The sequence below is a fragment of the Gossypium raimondii genome, chromosome 7 (genome assembly GCF_025698545.1).
Source record: "Gossypium raimondii isolate GPD5lz chromosome 7, ASM2569854v1, whole genome shotgun sequence".
Taxonomy (NCBI): domain Eukaryota; kingdom Viridiplantae; phylum Streptophyta; class Magnoliopsida; order Malvales; family Malvaceae; genus Gossypium; species Gossypium raimondii.
The window spans coordinates 50,811,407-50,836,702 of record NC_068571.1 but is presented as its reverse complement, the minus strand read 5'-3'; the positions used below and the strand labels follow the sequence as shown (position 1 = coordinate 50,836,702).

Genomic DNA, 25,296 nt, shown 5'->3' with positions numbered 1-25,296 from the left:
ATGAAATGTTAGTATTTAATCCATAAATTTCAGTAATACTTTGTAACCCTATTTCGGTGACGGATAAGGATTAGGGGTGTTACACCATACTTTTTCAATTTATCTCTTTCAACCTGGATGCCATGAGGCTGGCTTTGGAAAGTTTTAATATAAACAGTAGGGATCCATAGATCCTCTAGACGTAGAGCGCTCAGAGCTTTGAACCCAAATACATTATCCACAATGGAAGTAAACATGTTAGTAACAGAACTTCTTAAAAAAAGGTATAAAGGGTAAGCTACATAACTTATATATTGATATTCTTCTCTAGGAACAGGCTTAATATGGTAGCATCGCCCTTTATAGCGATTAAGGTTGGTAACCCCATCGGTCCTGTAATGACCCATTTTCAGTAAATTGGAATAGTGGTTTCGTAACTACAAATCCGAGCTAGAAAGAAAATTTATTTTAATATTGTGGTATGGTCTATATTATGATAATAAGGTTGCATGAAAATTTTGATAACAAAATTTTATTGATTATATGGTAAAATTTATTTAAATGGATTAAATAAAAAAATGCATTTCCGAGACTCCATTCTCAGTAATCATTCGTAAATATTTATTATAAATATTTACGAAGTTAGTTGTGTGTCTAATTATGTTTTGACTAGATAAATTTGATTTAATTAGAAGTAATAGGAAAAGGGATTAGATTGAAATAAGTGTGAAAGTTTAATTATAAATTAAAGAAAGTAAAAAGACTAAATATGTAAATATACCATTGTTATAAATTTAGGCAGTTTAACATTGAAAAATCTAAGATATTTTTAATTTAAAATATATATTATATTATATTTACTTAATTAATAAGTATGTTATTATATAATATAATATAATATAATATATATATATATATATATATATATATATATATAAAACAAAAGAAATAATAGAAATAATAAAGAAACAGAGGAGAAACAGGGAGAAAGAAAGAAAGAAAAGTAAAGAAGAAATTTAGGGTTTTAAGGTTCAATTTCAAATTGGTAAGTCAAATTAAGCCCTTTTCTTGAAATTTTTGAGTTTTATGATTCTAGAACAAAATACTATTAGGTGTATGTTGAAATTTTGAAAGTTAGTAGAATTTTTATGTAGTTTATATTGAATTAGTGGATGAATTAGAGATTGAATTGATGGAAATTCAAACTGGGATTGGGAAAAGGATTAAATTGTGAAATAAGTTATAAGTTTAATGTAATGAGGACTAAATTGTAAGAAATTCGAAATTAGGGTTTATTAGTGAAATTTTGAGAGTTAAGTTAAGTTATAAGTAGAATTTAAGTAAAAATAAGGTATAGATTGTGATAGAAATAGAAATAATTTTAGTTATGAATTAAATTGAAATATGAGCTAAGGTAAGAAATTATGAAATTATTAAATCATATATGTTTATTTTATTGAATAATATAGGAAAGTCATTTGATTGTTTTTTTTCTAATATATAAATGTTATATGTTTTATATGAAATTGAAGAGAAAGAAAAGAAAGGAGAGGACCTAATTGAAGAAAAGGAAAAGAGAAGGCTAAGGAGTGAAGGAAGACATCATCTCAACCTTTTGTTGTAAGTACTACAAGATTATTTTTTAAATTATTTTATTTAAATGCCTATATTATAGTATAGAATTATTTAAAATAAAATAAAATAAAGTAAAATAAAAGATTATGGAACTATGAAATTTGTAAAGAAAATTATAGATGGAAAATATAAGATGGTATATTGTTTAAACATTAAGTAAATATTGTGCACTAAATTGTAATGATGGAGAAATAAGAAATCTTTTTCGAAATAATTCTATAAAGTATTTAAATGAATGAGATTCAGATTTAATGCCCAAGTAGATGGAATTTAGAACTACCAGGATATTAGTGGCATGCCATTAAGGAACTTTAGCGCGCTCTCTGATTATTAGCACGTTGGTACTCTCTGATATTTAGCACGTCAGTGCTCTCTGTTTAGCACATCTGTGCTCTCTGTATAGCACTTTAGTGCTCTCTGTTCATTAGTGCATAATAATGCACCTCTGTATTTGTTCCGTATATCCGGTGTGTTCTATAAAATCAACTTTGGGCTAAGATTATGATTTATGGACAAAAGCGAATCATTAATGTGTTAAGGTAAGTTTTATGAAGTTTATATGTATGTAAATACGTAATAACAGAATGAGTTTGAAATATTTTATTTAGATTTATTTATCTGTTTATTCTTGTAGTGCTTACTAAGCCTTCATTGGCTTAACGCGTAGGTACAGTTTGACTCGAAGAGGTAAAGTCAGATTAGAAGATCTCTTATCTCATCACATCCTCAAGAGCTTCAAAAGTAGGTACCATATTTTGAATTAAAATGGCATGTACATAAGCAGTCAGTTATGTTCCCCTGTATTAGGAACTAAAATGTAAACTCTTGAACTTCTATCTATTTTAAGGTACTTGAAATATTTTGGTATATATATGAAATGAATTAATGAAACTATACGTATGTTTGCAAATATGGTTGGTAAGTTAAAATACTATGTATAAATGTTTTAATTAAACAATATCTAGCTATAACCATTTTGACACCAAATGTAATAGTCTTATACCGGGTCTGTACGATTAGACCAGGTATAGGGTTTTTGGTATATATATTAAATGAATTAATGAAACTATACGTATGTTTGCAAATATGGTTGGTAAGTTAAAATACTATGTATAAATGTTTTAATTAAACAATATCTAGTTATAACCGTTTTGACACCAAATGTAATAGCTTTATACTGGGTCTGTACAATTAGACCAGGTATAGGGTTGTTACAGGTCCACATGATTGTCCATGTACCAGTAGAAGATTCAACAGCTACCGCGACCCCTGCTTCCTCAGGCAGAACTTTGGTTGAGAAGTTACTTGGAAGGCTGCAATAGTCTATTTTCTTTCATCTTGGGCGAAATATGATCAGATGAGGTTAACTCAAACCCTTTTAGTAAAATAAGAACAACACCCACATTCAAAGCCCTTTTCTTACCATTAACAAGAACTTGTTTCAAATCATAAGGAATTCTAACAACTGCTTCAAATACAATAACGGGAAATATTGCTTGTGGATCCTCAATATCCACAGGTTTATTCGCTAAATGGCAATTGACACATACAATACACCCAATTGCTTCTCGTGGATTTTCATACCTCTACCGCGCAAAAATGGGATGTGGATTTGAAATGAAATCTTCGGTTATTATATAAATCATGAACGATACAAAAATAGATTAAGTAACCTCCTCTTTTATCGAAGAAAAATTAAAGTCAAAACTTATTTAAATGGTAATTTATGGGATTTGAACTAGAAATTTAGGTAAAAAGATTAAGTAATTTTTTGTGTTAAAAAGTAAGTTTTTTTTTTTTGAGAAATAAGTAAATATTCTTAAAGCCATGATAAATATTCTTTACATTCATCATAGATATAGATTTACAGATATAATTTAAATAGGATTTTTTTGAATTGGCGGATTTATATTGAGGGGGATTAAAGTATTTTTATGGGTAATTTATCCCAACTTTACCCTACTTTTTAAACCATGGTATGAGAAAGGCTGGTCTCCCAATATTTCCTTAACAGAAGGGAGGAGAACCCTAATTTTGTCTCTCCCAAGAGACGAAAGGAAGGGAAAAATGGTGTTTTACTTCAAAGCCCGGCCAGAAGCTGGCGATTACACCATTTTCATGGGTCTTGACAAGTACGAGAACGAGGAGCTCATCAAATATGGCTTCATCAAAGATATCTGGTAATTTCTTATTTGAATTATTTCTCCAGATACATTGAAAAATTTCGAAATTTCGCCATTGTTGCTATAGAGGAAATTAAATTAGGGCTTTTCCCCCTTCCCTCTTTTAAAATTATATGTGAATTTTGGTGATTGAAATTTGTTTTATTAAAGGTTCCATGTGGATAAGATGTCTTCTGCCCATGTTTATTTAAGACTTAAAAAGGGTCAAACCATTGATGATATAAGCGAAGGCGTTCTCGAAGATTGTGCTCAGCTTGTTAAAGCTAATTCCATCCAAGGTTTATTTAGATTTCGTCAAATCTTTTTTTTAAACGTAATTTTAATAAGTTAGCAAATTATTTATTTTGATTATTATGTGAGGTTAGGCAACAAGGTGAATAATATTGATGTTGTTTACACTCCATGGTCCAATTTGAAGAAAACTCCTTCAATGGATGTTGGCCAAGTTGGCTTTCACAATTCCAAGATGGTAAAACTTCTTTATTACTTTGATTAATGTCACCATTACTGTTTTTTTTCTTTGTTTTCGCTTTGATTCTAGAATAGATCATTTTCTGATTTTATTATGTGATTTAGGTTCGGACTGTGAGAGTGGAGAAGCGGATAAATGAGATAGTTAACAGTTTGAACAAGACTAAAGTGGAAAGGAAACCTGATTTGAAAGGTATGCAAAAGCTGTTAAGACTTAGGATTGATGATAGTGATATAATTGTTTATGAAAGAAACTTGGTGTGATTTCTGTCATTTTTTTGTTTTGCATCTTCAATACTACACTGATTTAAGTATACTGAATATTTTTTATTAAACCAATGCCACTGATGTATATAATATTTTGTTGCAGCTGAGAAAGAAGCAGTTTATGCAGCGGAAAAAGCCGAGAGAAAGCAACAGTTGAGGGAAAAGTGAGCTCTGTTTTATTTGACTGGTTTTTCCCTTACTTGGTCAATTTGAAATTGGCTACATTAACTTATGGTTTATATGGATATCCTTAACCGGTTCTATCATGAAAATAATAGTTATCCTACTTGATTTTGCTCATGGCGAAAAGGTAGTTATATTGCAGCAGAGTCATGAAACTTAGGCAGTAACAAGATGATCCATAAAGAATAAAGCAGAATAGCACATATACATTTTCATTTAATTGAACATAGGTACAATGGTGCAGCTTTATATGCATGATAATATAACACAAATATAATAGAAGGCTGGGGTCGTAATGGCACAATGTTTGGATTTCTGTTCAGCTTTTCTTTGCTAAAAAGTTTAGGGTTTAGGGTTTAGGGTTTAGGGTAAGAATTTCCTATGGTTATATTCATTGTGGGTTAGATGTGGCTTATGTTATCCAGTATTAATAACATAAGTGCTAAATGTTAAAGTGTATTTTGCAATTCATGGATTGTGATTTCAAAACCTGCAGATTATAGTCTCAACTCGTACTATATATGTACATTTTCACATTTTAATTGGATGCTGAAGATGAATCCATTTAATTTCTTTGTGGTAGAAACGCCGAGAGGAGATGCAAAGGCTTGAAAAGGAAAGACAAGCAGAAATAAGAAGCTACAAGGGTCTGATGGTCTCTGAAAAGATGACATCAAACAAACAAATTGCAGCGACAAGCAAGTCTTTCCAGGAAGTAGAAGAGGATTTTATGTGAAATATACTGGTATTTCATCGCTAATTACGATTCTTCTAGCTGCCAGAAACTTGCTGTCTGTCAAAGAAGGGTGGTTTCTTTTTACTTCTTTTTCATTGCAAGCTTAAGTTATTTGCCTTGATTAAGTCGGCTCACTTAGGATTTTTACCTCCATCATTTTGGGTGAGATGAACTTCTGCTATAGGTGCCATAGATTCTATAAGACACGATTCAGATCTCCATTGTTGATTAAGGTGTTGTTTCTCTTTCAATTTATATTTATTCTGATCCCAAATGTGCAAATGATCATGCCGTATGGTAGGATGGTTTTTATGGTATTGCAGTTGAGTGCGTGTTCAAACAAATGACTAGTTTAATTTTCTAGTTGACTCTTGGTTCTGCTCATTGGGTGTGTACTTTAAACTTCGGAAGACGTTATGCATTTAAGTTCTTAAATTGTTTACTTTACGAGGTCTGGTGGATACATGTAATTTGAGTTTAATATTTAGTTGGCTGGATGAGATTGTTGTGATTCTTTTTCGTCTTGTTTCTAATTGATTCTCAATGAGAATGAAAATTGTAGAATTTTCCAAATTCCTGCTATTGAAATATTCCTGAAGTTGTTAAATAAATGTTTGTTAACCTTAGTTAATTATTTGTCGAAACAAGTATGAGTATCTGAAACTTCTCAGGAAAAAAAATTTATTAGGAATATAAAGCTCTTCTTATAAACGGTGAAAATCAATATTATTTTTACCTGAAAAACAATGGGTACAAAAAGAAAAGAAAACGGGAAAAATTATTGTAGGAGGGAAAAAAGGGTTAAGTATGATAGTTTAAGATAAAAAAATCGTTTTATTTGAGTGATATTATTTATATGTATATGATAGTATTTTTACGAACTTTAATTGTTTATGTATTAAATAATTATCTAACCAAATCTTTATTTATTTTACCCAATACACAAATTTCCATATATAAATAGATAATACCTTGCATGAAACACAACAAATCGCGGAGTTGCAACAGGCGCTGGTCGCCAAGTTTGTAGACATAAGATTGCATTGATCCATTGGTGTAATAGAAGACAGCATTTGGTATGCTTAACTTTCCAATGATCTGTTCCTTCATTAGGCAACAACCTTCGAGCAAAGCTATGTGGCACTGGCATGTTATGCAATGCTAAATGCTTAAGGCTATTCAAACAAGAAATGGTCCATGGCAACTCCTCCAAGTAGGGACTGGGCCCAATGGATAGCCATTCAAGAGAAGGGAATGCTCCTTCATCTATTGTCAACCTATTGAATCCATTCAACATACGGAGAGCTAGTTCTTTGAGTCTGAAAAAATCCCCGTTCAAAATGCAGTTGGGCTCCATCATATCCCATTTGTCGGCTGAAACTTCAATAGTTTAGGCAAAACCCCAAGGATTTTAAGCGAATCATCGGATATTCTTGACCAGTGTAACCCAATTCTAACTAGGTTGTGCACTTTAGAAACCCAGTTTGGCAGCTTTGTTAACCTCCCTCGTAGGCACAGCTTCCGAAGAGAAACTGGAGGATAAGACATGGATTGCAGTTGAAGGAACTCTTCATCTTTTATGGAGGTAAGGCTCAATGATTGACGCTTGTTCATTTGCTCTATGGCAGTACAGAAAGCAACCCCATGCTTTGGTTTTAGCTTAGAACTTCCCAGTTTCTTCAACTTCTTCAACCTTCCCAATTCAACGCAAAACTCATCCCCTTCAAGTGTGTCCACGCCTGCACTTTAACAGCTTCTCCAGAGAGTTTAAGTTGGCAAAGCTGTTAGACACCTTCACCTCTTTTCGACTATAGATATTGGAATTTTTATCACAACTTCTATAGTAAGCTGCAAGATACTGTAGGTTATACAGCTTGTTCCCCTCAGCTGGTAGCTCGTGTACAGGAGAACGTTTTAGATCCAAAGACTGGAGATTATGCAACTTACCTATGGACTCTGGTAGCATTTTCACCTTTGTATATCTTGGACTCGAGTATCTCAAGTGTAACAAATCCCCAATTCCTCAGACACATAACTCAAGGAACTCCTGCGAAATCTACTTCTTTCAAGAACTTAAAATCCACTTGAAACGCAATGATGGAATGAACTTGTGATTTACTACTGCTCCCTGGAAAATTATTATTTGCTCTATCATATAGTGATAGATGCCTAGCTTTGCCCTTAAAACTTTCCAAATTCCCTACTGAAGTTTGAATCAAATTCAATTCATCCCATTTGGAAAGGATGACTTCGCGCATCAAATCACGAACTCGACACTCTCTAGCTTGTCCCATCGAGTCGATCTATTTGACTTGAACCTAGCTTCAATAAATGAGCTCCATGAAGTAGTCTCTGGCTATTTCTTCCAATGTTGCATGTTGCTTTTGTTGCACAAAACCTTCTGGGAATATTCCCAAATACAAGAAGCATGATTTGAGATGATAAGGCAAATCGAGATAACTGAATGGTTCCATAAATCATCAAAATCGAGATAACTGAATGATAAGGCAAATACAAGAAGCATGATTTGAGATGACAAGGCAAATACGTGTTCTAAGCTATGCCAAAAACCTTGGTTCCATAAATCATCAAAAACAGCAACATACATCTTGTCCAGTAAATATTCTCTGGATTTGCTAATGAGCTCCTCTTCATCCATCCGACTGATCGCATTGGGAGGTGACTCTTTCCTTGCCTCGTAAAAATCGGCTCAACAGGGTCCTCAACAGTTGTTCCACCTGGAATGACTGAGATACTGTGACCCAAGCATCGCAATCAAAGTGTTGAACCACAGTTTGGTTTTCATACACTTTCCTCGCGAGAGTGGTCTTGCCAATGCCACCAATACCGACAAGTGAAACGATGGTGCGCACGGAAGGTCCGGATATTAATCTATCGACCAACTCATTTCTGAGAGAATCAATGCCCACAAGTCCATTATCCTGGACAAATTGCAGGCCAACTCGAGGATCACGCCGAGCAACAGCCTAATTGCCAGATCCTTTTGTTTCAGAGATGTTCAGCCCATATCTTTTTCGTTTTCGGCCAATTTCACAAACAGATCTTTTGATATCTTGAAGCTCTGATGCTATCTCATGACGTTTTTTCATACTCTTAAGGAAAGCAGCTACTTTGCACAAGTAAGCCTTGATGAAACCATGATGCTTATGGTGGTTTAGTACATGGAGACGATGGATGTAGTCATCCATGTTTCCCTTACAAGTTTCACCCATGTTTCCACTCCATTAATACTGTTACCATCTTGATCTCTAACAGCCCTTGCATCTGCTTCTTTTAAGAAACATGTAATGAACTCAAGTTCAACCTTAATGTCCTCAACTTCTTCATGGATACCTCTTAGCAATTCCACATCTTTACTGAGCAAACTTGTTAATTTCTCCATAACCAAACTCACAGCCACTTCAGCCATCACAATTTCATTCAAATCCTCAAGATTGCAAGTTCAAACAAATAACACCAAATTGGATTTTGGGGCCAAAACAAAGACTTCGTTTACAGGATACTTACTCGCTCCTTTGGCATCTTCTTGTATTTCTGCCTCACATTGTCTTTAATTTTTCTTTTGCCCCAGTCCACAAGTTTGGGAAATTTGTGCCCAACCGTATAAATTTCGATACGACCTATAAAACAAGAGATATTTAACACTCACAATTTTTATATATTTATTTTAGAGTTTGATAAGATATATATATATATATATATATATATATATATATATTTGTATGGTGAGTGAATGTGATGATAATTTTTTTAAAAAAATTACATTCATTTTAGATGATATATCTTTTTGCCGATTGAGTCTTAACTCGATTGGCATGAATATTATTGTCAATGCAGGAGGACGTGGGTTTGAGTGCGCTGAAGCATATTATTCTCTTATTTATGAGTTGAGAAGAGGCTAAGCTGTAACGAGATTATTCAAAAAAAGAAAAATAAAGTTGTATCCTTATTTTCATTTATAATTTGTAAACAATAAGCTTAAAGCTTGTTAACATTTAAATCTAATTTTTAATTATCTCAAAAAAGAATTTAAATTAATTTGAAATTTGAAATATTTTATTTTGTCAAATAAATAGTTATAAATTTAAAAATTTTAAATATAAAATTTAAGTTACCAAATGCTATCTTTATAAACTTATAAAACAAGTGATTGAAATTCTAGTACATTAAGATTTAAGAATAAACCCTTGATAAATTACATTTCCTCTCCTAATATGAATGTATCTATATATACGAAAAACTCATTAACATCTCGTTAAAAATCTAATACAAATAATTATATTCTTAATAAATTTTATAAGATGATTTCCTCTCTGTCCATGCTAGAAGTGACATTAAGTTAGATATCTATCTTAATATAAAACTCAATTCATTTATGATTTGAAAATGATCCGATTATTATTATTATCTAAATCTAAAATCGAATTAAATATTATTAAGTTTGATTCAATTTTCACAAATTATTAACAATATTATCGAAATAACATGACTTTACATGGATATATTGCATATACAAATAATTATATTAATCCAATATGAAAATAAATGTATGCATTTATTTCTTTAAATATGCACAATTGAATCAAAATTAAAGTTTCATATATACATATGAACAAGTCAAATTTCATATGTATAGTTACATCAAATCAAAATTCATGTATAAATTTAATATTTATCTCAACAACATATTCAAATGTGATGATTGTCCAATTAATATATCTTTTGTATCATATTCATGCTTGAGCAGTCTGCTTTTAGTATTTCTAGGATGCCACTAGTTATGTTGGATTTTATTTGAGATTATTTTTAGGTGAAAAATTTTATTGTTTTATTAAAACTAATAAAAAATGAATATATAAAATTTGATAAAATATTCAAACTATACTTTATATTCATCTTAAATTACATTTCATTATGATTTAATCTGTTATTTTATTATTATATTGAAACAAAATAAAAATTAAATAGATAAATTTAAATAAATATTGAATTATACTTTATAATACTATTGAGTTACATTTTCATTATAATTTAAACTATTCAAGCTTATAAATAAACAATATCATATTATTTCTTACTTAAACATAATAAATATTATTATATTAAAACTAAAAATTTTATAAATATTAAATCACACTTTTATATTCATCTTGAATTTAGCAATGTAAACTATTAATTCAACTCTTATATTAACACTAAATAATAAATTCATCGAAGTTAAGTTTTGAATTCTACAAACTGAAGTAATGAAAAGATTAATGTTTGATGTATTGATAGTTTATAATTTTATGCATCATCAATGAATCAAATGATATTACCTACAATATTTAAAAATAAATCTAGGTAATGCATAAAATAAATTTTATATCAAGTTTAAAACCCTAAATAAGCTCAAACTAATTTTGAATATAAAATTTAAGTTACCAAATGCTATCTTTATAAACTTATAAAACAAGTGATTGAAATTCTAGTACATTAAGATTTAAGAATAAACCCTTGATAAATTACATTTCCTCTCCTAATATGAATGTATCTATATATACAGAAAAACTCATAACATCTCGTTAAAAATCTAATACAAATAATTATATTCTTAATAAATTTTATAAGATGATTTCCTCTCTCTCCATGCTAGAAGTGACATTAAGTTAGATATCTATCTTAATATAAAACTCAATTCATTTATGATTTGAAAATGATCCGATTATTATTATTATCTAAATCTAAAATCGAATTAAATATTATTAAGTTTGATTCAATTTTCACAAATTATTAACAATATTATCGAAATAACATGACTTTACATGGATATATTGCATATACAAATAATTATATTAATCCAATATGAAAATAAATGTATGCATTTATTTCTTTAAATATGCACAATTGAATCAAAATTAAAGTTTCATATATACATATGAACAAGTCAAATTTCATATGTATAGTTACATCAAATCAAAATTCATGTATAAATTTAATATTTATCTCAACAACATATTCAAATGTGATGATTGTCCAATTAATATATCTTTTTGTATCATATTCATGCTTGAGCAGTCTGCTTTTAGTATTTCTAGGATGCCACTAGTTATGTTGGATTTTATTTGAGATTATTTTTAGGTGAAAAATTTTATTGTTTTATTAAAACTAATAAAAAATGAATATATAAAATTTGATAAAATATTCAAACTATACTTTATATTCATCTTAAATTACATTTCATTATGATTTAATCTGTTATTTTTATTATTATATTGAAACAAAATAAAAATTAAATAGATAAATTTAAATAAATATTGAATTATACTTTATAATACTATTGAGTTACATTTTCATTATAATTTAAACTATTCAAGCTTATAAATAAACAATATCATATTATTTCTTACTTAAACATAATAAATATTATTATATTAAAACTAAAAATTTTATAAATATTAAATCACACTTTTATATTCATCTTGAATTTAGCAATGTAAACTATTAATTCAACTCTTATATTAACACTAAATAATAAATTCATCGAAGTTAAGTTTTGAATTCTACAAACTGAAGTAATGAAAAGATTAATGTTTGATGTATTGATAGTTTATAATTTTATGCATCATCAATGAATCAAATGATATTACCTACAATATTTAAAAATAAATCTAGGTAATGCATAAAATAAATTTTATATCAAGTTTAAAAACCCTAAATAAGCTCAAACTAATTTTGAGGATCATAGAAGATAAAAAAAAAGTTCTTGAAATATTGAATTTTTGCTAAACATGAAAAGATTAGATGATTGTTCTGATTGAAAGAAAAAAAAAATTGACAGATCATTTAGCAAAATTATTAGCCTTACAATCTAGAGTAAAAGGTTGTCTTGAATATGTAGGTCTTTTGACACCAGCAAGGACAAAGAACCAGGAACTTCCAATAATACAAAATTACAACATGGAAAGTGAAAAAACAATTGGCAAATATAAGTTGGTTGAGTACTCGTTAATACTTTCGGGAATTGCTAAAGTTCGAGACTCACGCTACCCCATTTAGCCTAAAAACAAAGCTATGGCTAAAACTATCGAAATCATTGGTATCTTTCTTGCCTACAACCCAAAGAATGAAACAAATACAAGGGCAATTTTATTGCTTGCCTTTGAGGGAAAAACACTAGGGTAATATGAGGAAAAAACAGAAGAAGAAAGCCTAAAGTGCTAGCTTTCATACTTGCAGAGGTTCTCGAATCCCATATATTCATTATGATGAATCTTGTCAATCATGTTTGATATGCCAACGCCACCTACCAAAATATATTTGAGTGAGCTTTGAATCCAGTGAGTTAGATAGTACCTTTAAAAGCTAACATTCGAATATGGTGATACTGCGACTTATTTGCAAATCAGAGCTCACCTAGTGATACTGCGCTAACGAATATGGTGAATGCTAGAATGAAGATAATCAAAGATGCCCTTCCAAATACAATTATCAGCCTTCTCACGACATGTTGTCCAACAAAGGCAGCAAAAGTAGCCACAGCAGTGAAGTAGAGAGCTGCCAACAAATAAAAGTATGAAAATAAGTTTAACTCCAGAGCAATGTAGAACGACCACTTCCTCCTCTAATCAAATGATGGCAAACAAACCTTACCATAAGGTACTGGAAAACGTTTCAGAAGGTAATATTCTACGACTGACATAGATGAAGAGAAAGTCATGGCAAAGGTTGCTGTGGCACTTGAGACCTACACAGATGTTGATAAGAAGCCTAAAGATCAGAATATAAAAACACTAGATAGACTCATGATCGTAATGAGGTCATGTTACCATCATTTCCAATTTAATGTATGAAGAGAAGGGTGAACTTCAATGTAATAACTTCATGGCATACATTTGAAGGACACAAAGGTACTCACCTGAGGGGGGATACCTAACTCCAAGAATAGTGGACCCATGATAAATCCTCCACCCAGGCCAAGTAGACCACCAACAATCCCGGCTAGTACTCCGAAAAAACAGTAACTAACAAGCTGATGCGCTTGAAAATTTGAGCCTTGTTCTCCTTGGATGCAATTGCTCTATTTCCTTTGTAGAGACTAACTGCCTCATATGCAGATACTGCGACTGAAACTGGGATCTGGGAAACAGAAAGGATGCCTCAAACCAGGTTTAAAAAAAACTGTTACTGTAAGTATCATAATTGATCCATAATGTTCAAATGTTATATCTTGCTCATGCAATTCAAAAATGGAAAAGAGGCAACAGAGATGAAAAAGATTAGAATGTACCTGCAACAAGTTCAACACCCAATACCCTACAGAACAAGTAGTTGTATGGTTCTGTCATCAAATGTCATATTTTATCAGTTCTGGTACAACAATTTATATTCTGCAAATACTTAAAACAGTAAATAGAGCTGAAGAAACAAAACCTTGGAAATCTGCAGTACAAGGAATGCAAACCAAACAAAACAAAGAAGCCCAAGTTCTTTCCAGCAAACGTTGTCCAAAACAGTGACCTGCAATGATAGCATTAAATAAGTTTTTAGAAAATCCGGATTCATGATTAACAGCAGGGTTACAGTCAACCCACTTTTTGGTCTGTGCTATCCTTCGGAGGAACAGTGTTTGGGCCACTGGGTAGAGGCCTGTAATCCACATTTTCACTACTAGTACCTAAAATCATGTGAGAAATATATGGGATTATTTCATAAGAAAAAAAACATGAAAAGATCGCAATGATCTTAAGGATTTGTTAGAGGAAAAAGGCTACTGACCATTTGATTCCAAGCGCCTGGCTGCCTCCTAAAATCCAAGGCAAGCAGATTTCAGATAGCTTTCAAGTAATTATAATAATATAAATATGCCAAACACTGAACGAGAAAGTTTCCTTGAAATTAAGAAGCAAAGCAAAGGCGGAAGGCACAAAGTTATGTTTGAAATTAAGTATCCTTGAAAACTTTTTAATTGCTCATTCGTGAAAGCCGGAAAAGACTTGAACTCATATTTAAAATCACAATAGAATGGAGAAAAGGTATAAAGAGCTCAGAGTTCTGTGCATATCAATATGAGACTGAGTTAAAAAAGTTACTACCTGCTTCAGTATGGTTTCCTTTTTCCATGTTTCGACACCCTTGAAGAATGCCTTAGTTGATGTTCCTACAAGCCACACCATCGAAATTGATAGATAGTGCACATTATCCCCAGTAAATACAACAACAAATCAGAAAACAGCTTACCTACAAAGAGAATAATAAGTAAAACTGTGACCATCCAGTCCGCAAAGATCACATTAAAAGCGACTCCTATGCTAATTCCAAGCATGAGCATTGGCTGGATAAGAAGAGCCAAATCATAATCAATGATAGGCATATCAAGTGTGGGGTGCCTTAGCTTAAGGTTGTAGTAAACAGTTGAAGCTGCTGCACCCATGATCATACCTAAAATTGGCAAAAACATAGAATCAATGAACTCATATAGAGTATAAAAAATCATCTGTGAGCTTTGAAGTTCTTAAAATGCTACACAAAGAACTTACATAATTTATACATATTTTTTCTCATTTTTTCCTGGCCATAGATTTTCAAAATAATCATATATAGCATACAAACAAATGGTAACTGCAACTTTGTCTTACTCGAAAGATGAGTTTAAACCATTCTTGACGTTTTTGAAGTCTACTTTGGGCTTTGCAACAAGCTGAGTAAATTTCAATTTTGTTCTCTTCAGAAAGGAATCATGATTTAACAGCAGAACTCTTCAATAAAATTATAATAAATTCCACTTTTAGCATAAATTCAAGGGCTTATGCAGCCAATATCAGAAACACAAAAACTCTTAAAATTTACCCTTAAATAAATCCATAGATCCCTATATTACTCCTATTAAATCCTTAACCTTTAATTTACATTCAAGTAAGTTCCAACTTTAATTTGTATCCTGATAAGCCATAACCTTTATTTTGCATGCAAATAAGTCCTTAAGATTAATCAATTCAGTGAAGTAAGTGCAATTCAAATGTAATAAGAATATAAAGATTTACTATAGAATAATTTAGGTGTTTTTAGTATTTTACAAAAGGAAATACAGTGCATTTCTTTTCTTTCTTCTTCATAAAAATCTTTACATATTTACTTTACCTAATTCTAAAGTCACACTTGTTCAAATGTAACAATTTCTTCATGCCATTGCAAAGATGTTTTAAGAAAAGAAAAAAAGAAAAAGAAAAAAGAAAACCTTACATTTTGAAATAGCTGTTGCAGACTTTGGATCAAACCCAACAATAAGGCTAAGCATGGGAACAAAAATGCCACCTCCACCTACCCCTCCTACACTCCCAAACGCTGCCCCACAAAATCCAATACAAGTTCCCAGCACAGATTGCCAATTAAATTCCATTTCCTACACCAAAACAAATACTAATAATAATTCCACAAAAAAAAAAAACAAATGATAATAGGCTTTTTGATGACAAGAGGTATAATCACAAGAAAGTATATTGAATTTGAATTTGAATTTGAATATGTTCTTACAGGCCAAACATGGTGATAACCTGATTGATCAGGTTTCCATAAGAAATGAATAGCTTTGACAAAATAATTATCATTCGTTTTAGATTCCTCGCTCGATTCTCCATTCTTCAAGCTTCTCTCAGCTGAAACTAATATGAAAGCCAAACCAAAGTTAATGAAATTCAACATTATCGATCTCGCAACGTCCCGTTTTATTCCAAACCGAGCCATCTTTGAATTGAAAGAGAAAGTGATTTTCGGGGTTTCGGATTTAGGGAAATTATTTGAAAAAATAAAAATTGGCACCAAAATTATATAGAAGGGTCTTTGACTCTATTTCTTTATTACGTCACTCGTCTCTGTGGATGATATCATGATAAGTTTGTGAGGTCAACGTTTTATTATTAATTTTCTTTGTTTGAAGTAGTTAACTTCGAGCGGACCCCACTTCCTCAGGCTTCCCCTTCCATCTCCGCTTTACGTACTTTTTATCTTTGTGTATGATTGGTATGAATATTCGGACCTGAATTTAAGTGTAAAAATGTATTATTCTCTTATATCCTCTACTGCTTCCCAACTTACCCAGACTCTATCCAACTTTCTACTGCTTCCCAGAGCTTTATATCCTCTTCTAGTGGTTCTCAGAACAATTATATGAACCCTCTCCATCATCATCTTCAACCCTTATATCAACAATTGGTGTCATATGTAAAAGGAGAGCATGAAACCATGTTTTATCTAACAAGAAGAATCCAAACATGCAAAACCAAAAGATCCCAGCCAAGTACCAATAGTAGCACAACCTAGTTGCCTTATCCATGCCGTTCAACATAAACAACCAACCCCCCAAAAATAGGCAAATGGTTCCAATTTGACCTCTATATGACTAGTATCTTTATTACAATGACTATTCATATAATGATCCACACTATGATGGTTATCACCAATATGCTCTACGAAACCACACAAAACTCAACTCCTATACAATCTTAGGCATCAAAACCATCTGCCACACCTGTCATCCCTAACAGAAAACCCCACTATTTACAACCTACTCCAAACAACCAATAGTACTCTAAGTTACAAACTCAATTGAAACTCCTCCAAATCCTAGTTTGAACAACAAGAGTTGCTACATTAAAATGTCTAAGAACTTATAAGTGGGTAGAACAATCTTCCCCAAAAGGAGAACCCCACTCCAAAAAGAACTATCCCATAAAACGAAAGACGTAGCTTTCTTAGCCTTTGGTCGACGCAACAACCAGAATAGAGCATCAGGATATGACGAGTATGAACTTTTAAGTTTTTGCTCCTCAATAGAAAATGCACCTACTAAGGAAAAGATGGAAGCATGGAGAAAGGAGATGAGTACTCTACAGAAAAACAGGTCCTACGAAGTAGAATGGGCCACCTCCAAGTTAAAGAGAAATGCCATTTGCGAGAAGTGATGTCAATTAACGATTTGACAAAGAAGTCCCACCCAAACTCAAAGAAAAGGTGGTAGATAGATTTTAACAAAAGAAATGAGAAAGAAGTTGTGGATGATAGCACAACCCTTTGGTGGTCTCCATGATGATCGGTATTATGAGGTCAAGAGAATAATGATTGGCTGTGGTAGTGCAGTTGAAGTGTTGCATCAAGAAGCCTTCTAGCAGATGGGCCTCTCAGAACGAGAACTAAAAATGGTGAACCCCATCTTTAGCTTTACCACCCAACCTATTGAGCTGAAAGGTTCCATATAACCTTCTCGGTCGCTATGGGAAACAACAGACACACTACCATTAAGATGGAAGAATTTAAGTCGACCATTGATGAAGAAAGCCAAGATACTTTTAATGACCCTCCGTGTTAAGGTGAAGTTGTCTACCCCAACAAGAATGGTACATTCAGTCCAACCAACAAAAAACGAGGCAATGTCATGTCATTTTTAATTAATATCTTAAATGTTTTTATAATTAAATTTAAATTTAAAAATATTTTTTATTATTTAAATTGAGTTTGACTTATGGGCCAAATGACCATCCTACCCTTGGACGAGTCTATACTATGACTAAACGGAAGTTCAGAACCCACCCTTATTAGGAACTAGGGTTCCTACCCATCATATATGTATTGTGCCTATTGGATATTCTACATGTATTTGGTATAATTTTATGTTTCCTTTTCATCTTTTAAACTAATCCATATAAGTTATCCAACCTAATAAATTGTTTTTATTCTCAAAATATTATTTATTTATTTAATTCACTCAATTAAATTATTTTCTAAGCACAATTCTAATTTCGTTAAAGTCATTGCAATTTCACCATGAGTAAATGAATTTCACCATGAGTAAATGGATTTTCATACCTCTACCGCAAAAAATGGGATGTGGATTTGAAATGAAATCTTCGGTTATTATATAAATCATGAACGATACAAAATAGATTAAGTAACCTCCTCTTTTATCGAAGAAAATTAAAGTCAAAACTTATTTAAATGGTAATTTATGGGATTTGAACTAGAAATTTAGGTAAAAAGATTAAGTAATTTTTTGTGTTAAAAAGTAAGTTTTTTTTTGAGAAATAAGTAAATATTCTTAAAGCCATGATAAATATTCTTTACATTCATCATAGATATAGATTTAGAGATATAATTTAAATAGGATTTTTTGAATTGGCGGATTTATATTGAGGGGATTAAAGTATTTTTATGGGTAATTTATCCCAACTTTACCCTACTTTTTAAACCATGGTATGAGAAAGGTGGTCTCCCAATATTTCCTTAATGTAAGGGAGGAGAACCCTAATTTTGTCTCTCCCAAGAGACGAAAGGAAGGGAAAATGGTGTTTTACTTCAAAGCCCGCCGAAGTGGCGATTACACCATTTTCATGGGTCTTGACAAGTACGAGAACGAGGAGCTCATCAAATATGGCTTCATCAAAGATATCCGTAATTTCTTATTTGAATTATTTCTCCGATACATTGAAAAATTTCAAATTTCGCCATTGTTGCTATAGAGGAAATTAAATTAGGGCTTTTCCCCCTTCCCTCTTTTAAAATTATATGTGAATTTTGGTGATTGAAATTTGTTTTATTAAAGGTTCCATGTGGATAAGATGTCTTCTGCCCATGTTTATTTAAGACTTAAAAAGGGTCAAACCATTGATGATATAAGCGAAGGCGTTCTCGAAGATTGTGCTCAGCTTGTTAAAGCTAATTCCATCCAAGGTTTATTTAGATTTCGTCAAATCTTTTTTTTTTTAAACGTAATTTTAATAAGTTAGCAAATTATTTATTTTGATTATTATGTGAGGTTAGGCAACAAGGTGAATAATATTGATGTTGTTTACACTCCATGGTCCAATTTGAAGAAAACTCCTTCAATGGATGTTGGCCAAGTTGGCTTTCACAATTCCAAGATGGTAAAACTTCTTTATTACTTTGATTAATGTCACCATTACTGTTTTTTTTCTTTGTTTTCGCTTTGATTCTAGAATAGATCATTTTCTGATTTTATTATGTGATTTAGGTTCGGACTGTGAGAGTGGAGAAGCGGATAAATGAGATAGTTAACAGTTTGAACAAGACTAAAGTGGAAAGGAAACCTGATTTGAAAGGTATGCAAAAGCTGTTAAGACTTAGGATTGATGATAGTGATATAATTGTTTATGAAAGAAACTTGGTGTGATTTCTGTCATTTTTTTTGTTTTTGCATCTTCAATACTACACTGATTTAAGTATACTGAATATTTTTTTTATTAAACCAATGCCACTGATGTATATAATATTTTGTTGCAGCTGAGAAAGAAGCAGTTTATGCAGCGGAAAAAGCCGAGAGAAAGCAACAGTTGAGGGAAAAAGTGAGCTCTGTTTTATTTGACTGGTTTTTTCCCTTACTTGGTCAATTTGAAATTGGCTACATTAACTTATGGTTTATATGGATATCCTTAACCGGTTCTATCATGAAAATAATAGTTATCCTACTTGATTTTGCTCATGGCGAAAAGGTAGTTATATTGCAGCAGAGTCATGAAACTTAGGCAGTAACAAGATGATCCATAAAGAATAAAGCAGAATAGCACATATACATTTTCATTTAATTGAACATAGGTACAATGGTGCAGCTTTATATGCATGATAATATAACACAAATATAATAGAAGGCTGGGGTCGTAATGGCACAATGTTTGGATTTCTGTTCAGCTTTTCTTTGCTAAAAAGTTTAGGGTTTAGGGTTTAGGGTTTAGGGTAAGAATTTCCTATGGTTATATTCATTGTGGGTTAGATGTGGCTTATGTTATCCAGTATTAATAACATAAGTGCTAAATGTTAAAGTGTATTTTGCAATTCATGGATTGTGATTTCAAAACCTGCAGATTATAGTCTCAACTCGTACTATATATGTACATTTTCACATTTTTAATTGGATGCTGAAGATGAATCCATTTAATTTCTTTGTGGTAGAAACGCCGAGAGGAGATGCAAAGGCTTGAAAAGGAAAGACAAGCAGAAATAAGAAGCTACAAGGGTCTGATGGTCTCTGAAAAGATGACATCAAACAAACAAATTGCAGCGACAAGCAAGTCTTTCCAGGAAGTAGAAGAGGATTTTATGTGAAATATACTGGTATTTCATCGCTAATTACGATTCTTCTAGCTGCCAGAAACTTGCTGTCTGTCAAAGAAGGGTGGTTTCTTTTTACTTCTTTTTCATTGCAAGCTTAAGTTATTTGCCTTGATTAAGTCGGCTCACTTAGGATTTTTACCTCCATCATTTTGGGTGAGATGAACTTCTGCTATAGGTGCCATAGATTCTATAAGACACGATTCAGATCTCCATTGTTGATTAAGGTGTTGTTTCTCTTTCAATTTATATTTATTCTGATCCCAAATGTGCAAATGATCATGCCGTATGGTAGGATGGTTTTTATGGTATTGCAGTTGAGTGCGTGTTCAAACAAATGACTAGTTTAATTTTCTAGTTGACTCTTGGTTCTGCTCATTGGGTGTGTACTTTAAACTTCGGAAGACGTTATGCATTTAAGTTCTTAAATTGTTTACTTTACGAGGTCTGGTGGATACATGTAATTTGAGTTTAATATTTAGTTGGCTGGATGAGATTGTTGTGATTCTTTTTCGTCTTGTTTCTAATTGATTCTCAATGAGAATGAAAATTGTAGAATTTTCCAAATTCCTGCTATTGAAATATTCCTGAAGTTGTTAAATAAATGTTTGTTAACCTTAGTTAATTATTTGTCGAAACAAGTATGAGTATCTGAAACTTCTCAGGAAAAAAATTTATTAGGAATATAAAGCTCTTCTTATAAACGGTGAAAATCAATATTATTTTTACCTGAAAAACAATGGGTACAAAAAGAAAAGAAAACGGGAAAAATTATTGTAGGAGGGAAAAAAAGGGTTAAGTATGATAGTTTAAGATAAAAAAAAATCGTTTTATTTGAGTGATATTATTTATATGTATATGATAGTATTTTTTACGAACTTTAATTGTTTATGTATTAAATAATTATCTAACCAAATCTTTATTTATTTTTACCCAATACACAAATTTCCATATATAAATAGATAATACCTTGCATGAAACACAACAAATCGCGGAGTTGCAACAGGCGCTGGTCGCCAAGTTTGTAGACATAAGATTGCATTGATCCATTGGTGTAATAGAAGACAGCATTTGGTATGCTTAACTTTCCAATGATCTGTTCCTTCATTAGGCAACAACCTTCGAGCAAAGCTATGTGGCACTGGCATGTTATGCAATGCTAAATGCTTAAGGCTATTCAAACAAGAAATGGTCCATGGCAACTCCTCCAAGTAGGGACTGGGCCCAATGGATAGCCATTCAAGAGAAGGGAATGCTCCTTCATCTATTGTCAACCTATTGAATCCATTCAACATACGGAGAGCTAGTTCTTTGAGTCTGAAAAAATCCCCGTTCAAAATGCAGTTGGGCTCCATCATATCCCATTTGTCGGCTGAAACTTCAATAGTTTAGGCAAAACCCCAAGGATTTTAAGCGAATCATCGGATATTCTTGACCAGTGTAACCCAATTCTAACTAGGTTGTGCACTTTAGAAACCCAGTTTGGCAGCTTTGTTAACCTCCCTCGTAGGCACAGCTTCCGAAGAGAAACTGGAGGATAAGACATGGATTGCAGTTGAAGGAACTCTTCATCTTTTATGGAGGTAAGGCTCAATGATTGACGCTTGTTCATTTGCTCTATGGCAGTACAGAAAGCAACCCCATGCTTTGGTTTTAGCTTAGAACTTCCCAGTTTCTTCAACTTCTTCAACCTTCCCAATTCAACGCAAAACTCATCCCCTTCAAGTGTGTCCACGCCTGCACTTTAACAGCTTCTCCAGAGAGTTTAAGTTGGCAAAGCTGTTAGACACCTTCACCTCTTTTCGACTATAGATATTGGAATTTTTATCACAACTTCTATAGTAAGCTGCAAGATACTGTAGGTTATACAGCTTGTTCCCCTCAGCTGGTAGCTCGTGTACAGGAGAACGTTTTAGATCCAAAGACTGGAGATTATGCAACTTACCTATGGACTCTGGTAGCATTTTCACCTTTGTATATCTTGGACTCGAGTATCTCAAGTGTAACAAATCCCCCAATTCCTCAGACACATAACTCAAGGGAACTCCTGCGAAATCTACTTCTTTCAAGAACTTAAAATCCACTTGAAACGCAATGATGGAATGAACTTGTGATTTACTACTGCTCCCTGGAAAATTATTATTTGCTCTATCATATAGTGATAGATGCCTAGCTTTGCCCTTAAAACTTTCCAAATTCCCTACTGAAGTTTGAATCAAATTCAATTCATCCCATTTGGAAAGGATGACTTCGCGCATCAAATCACGAACTCGACACTCTCTAGCTTGTCCCATCGAGTCGATCTATTTGACTTGAACCTAGCTTCAATAAATGAGCTCCATGAAGTAGTCTCTGGCTATTTCTTCCAATGTTGCATGTTGCTTTTGTTGCACAAAACCTTCTGGGAATATTCCCAAATACAAGAAGCATGATTTGAGATGATAAGGCAAATCGAGATAACTGAATGGTTCCATAAATCATCAAAATCGAGATAACTGAATGATAAGGCAAATACAAGAAGCATGATTTGAGATGACAAGGCAAATACGTGTTCTAAGCTATGCCAAAAACCTTGGTTCCATAAATCATCAAAAACAGCAACATACATCTTGTCCAGTAAATATTCTCTGGATTTGCTAATGAGCTCCTCTTCATCCATCCGACTGATCGCATTGGGAGGTGACTCTTTCCTTGCCTCGTAAAAATCGGCTCAACAGGGTCCTCAACAGTTGTTCCACCTGGAATGACTGAGATACTGTGACCCAAGCATCGCAATCAAAGTGTTGAACCACAGTTTGGTTTTCATACACTTTCCTCGCGAGAGTGGTCTTGCCAATGCCACCAATACCGACAAGTGAAACGATGGTGCGCACGGAAGGTCCGGATATTAATCTATCGACCAACTCATTTCTGAGAGAATCAATGCCCACAAGTCCATTATCCTGGACAAATTGCAGGCCAACTCGAGGATCACGCCGAGCAACAGCCTAATTGCCAGATCCTTTTGTTTCAGAGATGTTCAGCCCATATCTTTTTCGTTTTCGGCCAATTTCACAAACAGATCTTTTGATATCTTGAAGCTCTGATGCTATCTCATGACGTTTTTTCATACTCTTAAGGAAAGCAGCTACTTTGCACAAGTAAGCCTTGATGAAACCATGATGCTTATGGTGGTTTAGTACATGGAGACGATGGATGTAGTCATCCATGTTTCCTTACAAGTTTCACCCATGTTTCCACTCCATTAATACTGTTACCATCTTGATCTCTAACAGCCCTTGCATCTGCTTCTTTTAAGAAACATGTAATGAACTCAAGTTCAACCTTAATGTCCTCAACTTCTTCATGGATACCTCTTAGCAATTCCACATCTTTACTGAGCAAACTTGTTAATTTCTCCATAACCAAACTCACAGCCACTTCAGCCATCACAATTTCATTCAAATCCTCAAGATTGCAAGTTCAAACAAATAACACCAAATTGGATTTTGGGGCCAAAACAAAGACTTCGTTTACAGGATACTTACTCGCTCCTTTGGCATCTTCTTGTATTTCTGCCTCACATTGTCTTTAATTTTTCTTTTGCCCCAGTCCACAAGTTTGGGAAATTTGTGCCCAACCGTATAAATTTCGATACGACCTATAAAACAAGAGATATTTAACACTCACAATTTTATATATTTATTTTAGAGTTTGATAAGATATATATATATATATATATATATATATATATTTGTATGGTGAGTGAATGTGATGATAATTTTTTAAAAATTACATTCATTTTAGATGATATATCTTTTGCCGATTGAGTCTTAACTCGATTGGCATGAATATTATTGTCAATGCAGGAGGACGGGTTTGAGTCTATTGAAGCATATTATTCTCTTATTTATGAGTTGAGAAGAGGCTAAGCTGTAACGAGATTATTCAAAAAAAGAAAAATAAAGTTGTATCCTTATTTTCATTTATAATTTGTAAACAATAAGCTTAAAGCTTGTTAACATTTAAATCTAATTTTTAATTATCTCAAGAAAGAATTTAAATTAATTTGAAATTTGAAATATTTTATTTTGTCAAATAAATAGTTATAAATTTAAAATTTTAAATATAAAATTTAAGTTACCAAATGCTATCTTTATAAACTTATAAAACAAGTGATTGAAATTCTAGTACATTAAGATTTAAGAATAAACCCTTGATAAATTACATTTCCTCTCCTAATATGAATGTATCTATATATACGAAAAACCATTAACATCTCGTTAAAAATCTAATACAAATAATTATATTCTTAATAAATTTTATAAGATGATTTCCTCTCTGTCCATGCTAGAAGTGACATTAAGTTAGATATCTATCTTAATATAAAACTCAATTCATTTATGATTTGAAAATGATCCGATTATTATTATTATCTAAATCTAAAATCAAATTAAATATTATTAAGTTTGATTCAATTTTCACAAATTATTAACAATATTATCGAAATAACATGACTTTACATGGATATATTGCATATACAAATAATTATATTAATCCAATATGAAAATAAATGTATGCATTTATTTCTTTAAATATGCACAATTGAATCAAAATTAAAGTTTCATATATACATATGAACAAGTCAAATTTCATATGTATAGTTACATCAAATCAAAATTCATGTATAAATTTAATATTTATCTCAACAACATATTCAAATGTGATGATTGTCCAATTAATATA

At 32.1% G+C, this 25,296-nt stretch overlaps 2 protein-coding genes, 1 non-coding gene and 2 pseudogenes across 3 annotated transcripts; 2 read left to right on the top strand and 3 right to left on the bottom strand.

The window, feature by feature from the left end:
• Positions 1–3,593: 3,593 nt before the first annotated feature.
• LOC105764287 (uncharacterized) lies at positions 3,594–5,973 on the top strand. The gene is given in 8 exon segments (XM_052633100.1): positions 3,594–3,794; positions 3,948–4,075; positions 4,163–4,266; positions 4,374–4,461; positions 4,639–4,703; positions 4,814–4,881; position 5,065; positions 5,302–5,973. Coding segments are annotated over 8 exon segments (720 nt in total). The 5' UTR covers positions 3,594–3,681; the 3' UTR covers positions 5,455–5,973.
• Positions 5,974–6,158: 185 nt separating this feature from the next.
• LOC128032049 (disease resistance protein RPM1-like) lies at positions 6,159–9,028 on the bottom strand (annotated as a pseudogene).
• A 3,299-nt stretch (positions 9,029–12,327) lies between these two features.
• LOC105764371 (hypothetical protein) lies at positions 12,328–16,197 on the bottom strand. The gene is made up of 12 exons (XR_008198029.1): positions 15,988–16,197; positions 15,697–15,856; positions 14,695–14,895; positions 14,550–14,614; positions 14,233–14,260; positions 14,049–14,131; positions 13,888–13,974; positions 13,745–13,795; positions 13,373–13,593; positions 13,108–13,201; positions 12,871–13,011; positions 12,328–12,760 (listed from the first exon to the last, which is right to left on the bottom strand). It is a non-coding gene; the product is annotated as a hypothetical protein (transcript).
• Positions 16,198–18,788: 2,591 nt separating this feature from the next.
• On the top strand, positions 18,789–21,084 carry LOC128042316 (uncharacterized). Its single transcript, XM_052633101.1, has 6 exons — positions 18,789–18,903; positions 19,048–19,176; positions 19,267–19,370; positions 19,478–19,565; positions 19,747–19,808; positions 20,413–21,084. The coding sequence occupies exons 1-6, from the start codon at positions 18,789–18,791 to the stop codon at positions 20,563–20,565; spliced, it is 651 nt and encodes a 216-aa protein (XP_052489061.1). The 3' UTR covers positions 20,566–21,084.
• Positions 21,085–21,569: 485 nt separating this feature from the next.
• LOC105803272 (putative disease resistance protein RGA3) lies at positions 21,570–24,000 on the bottom strand (annotated as a pseudogene).
• Between the last annotated feature and the right edge of the window lie 1,296 nt (positions 24,001–25,296).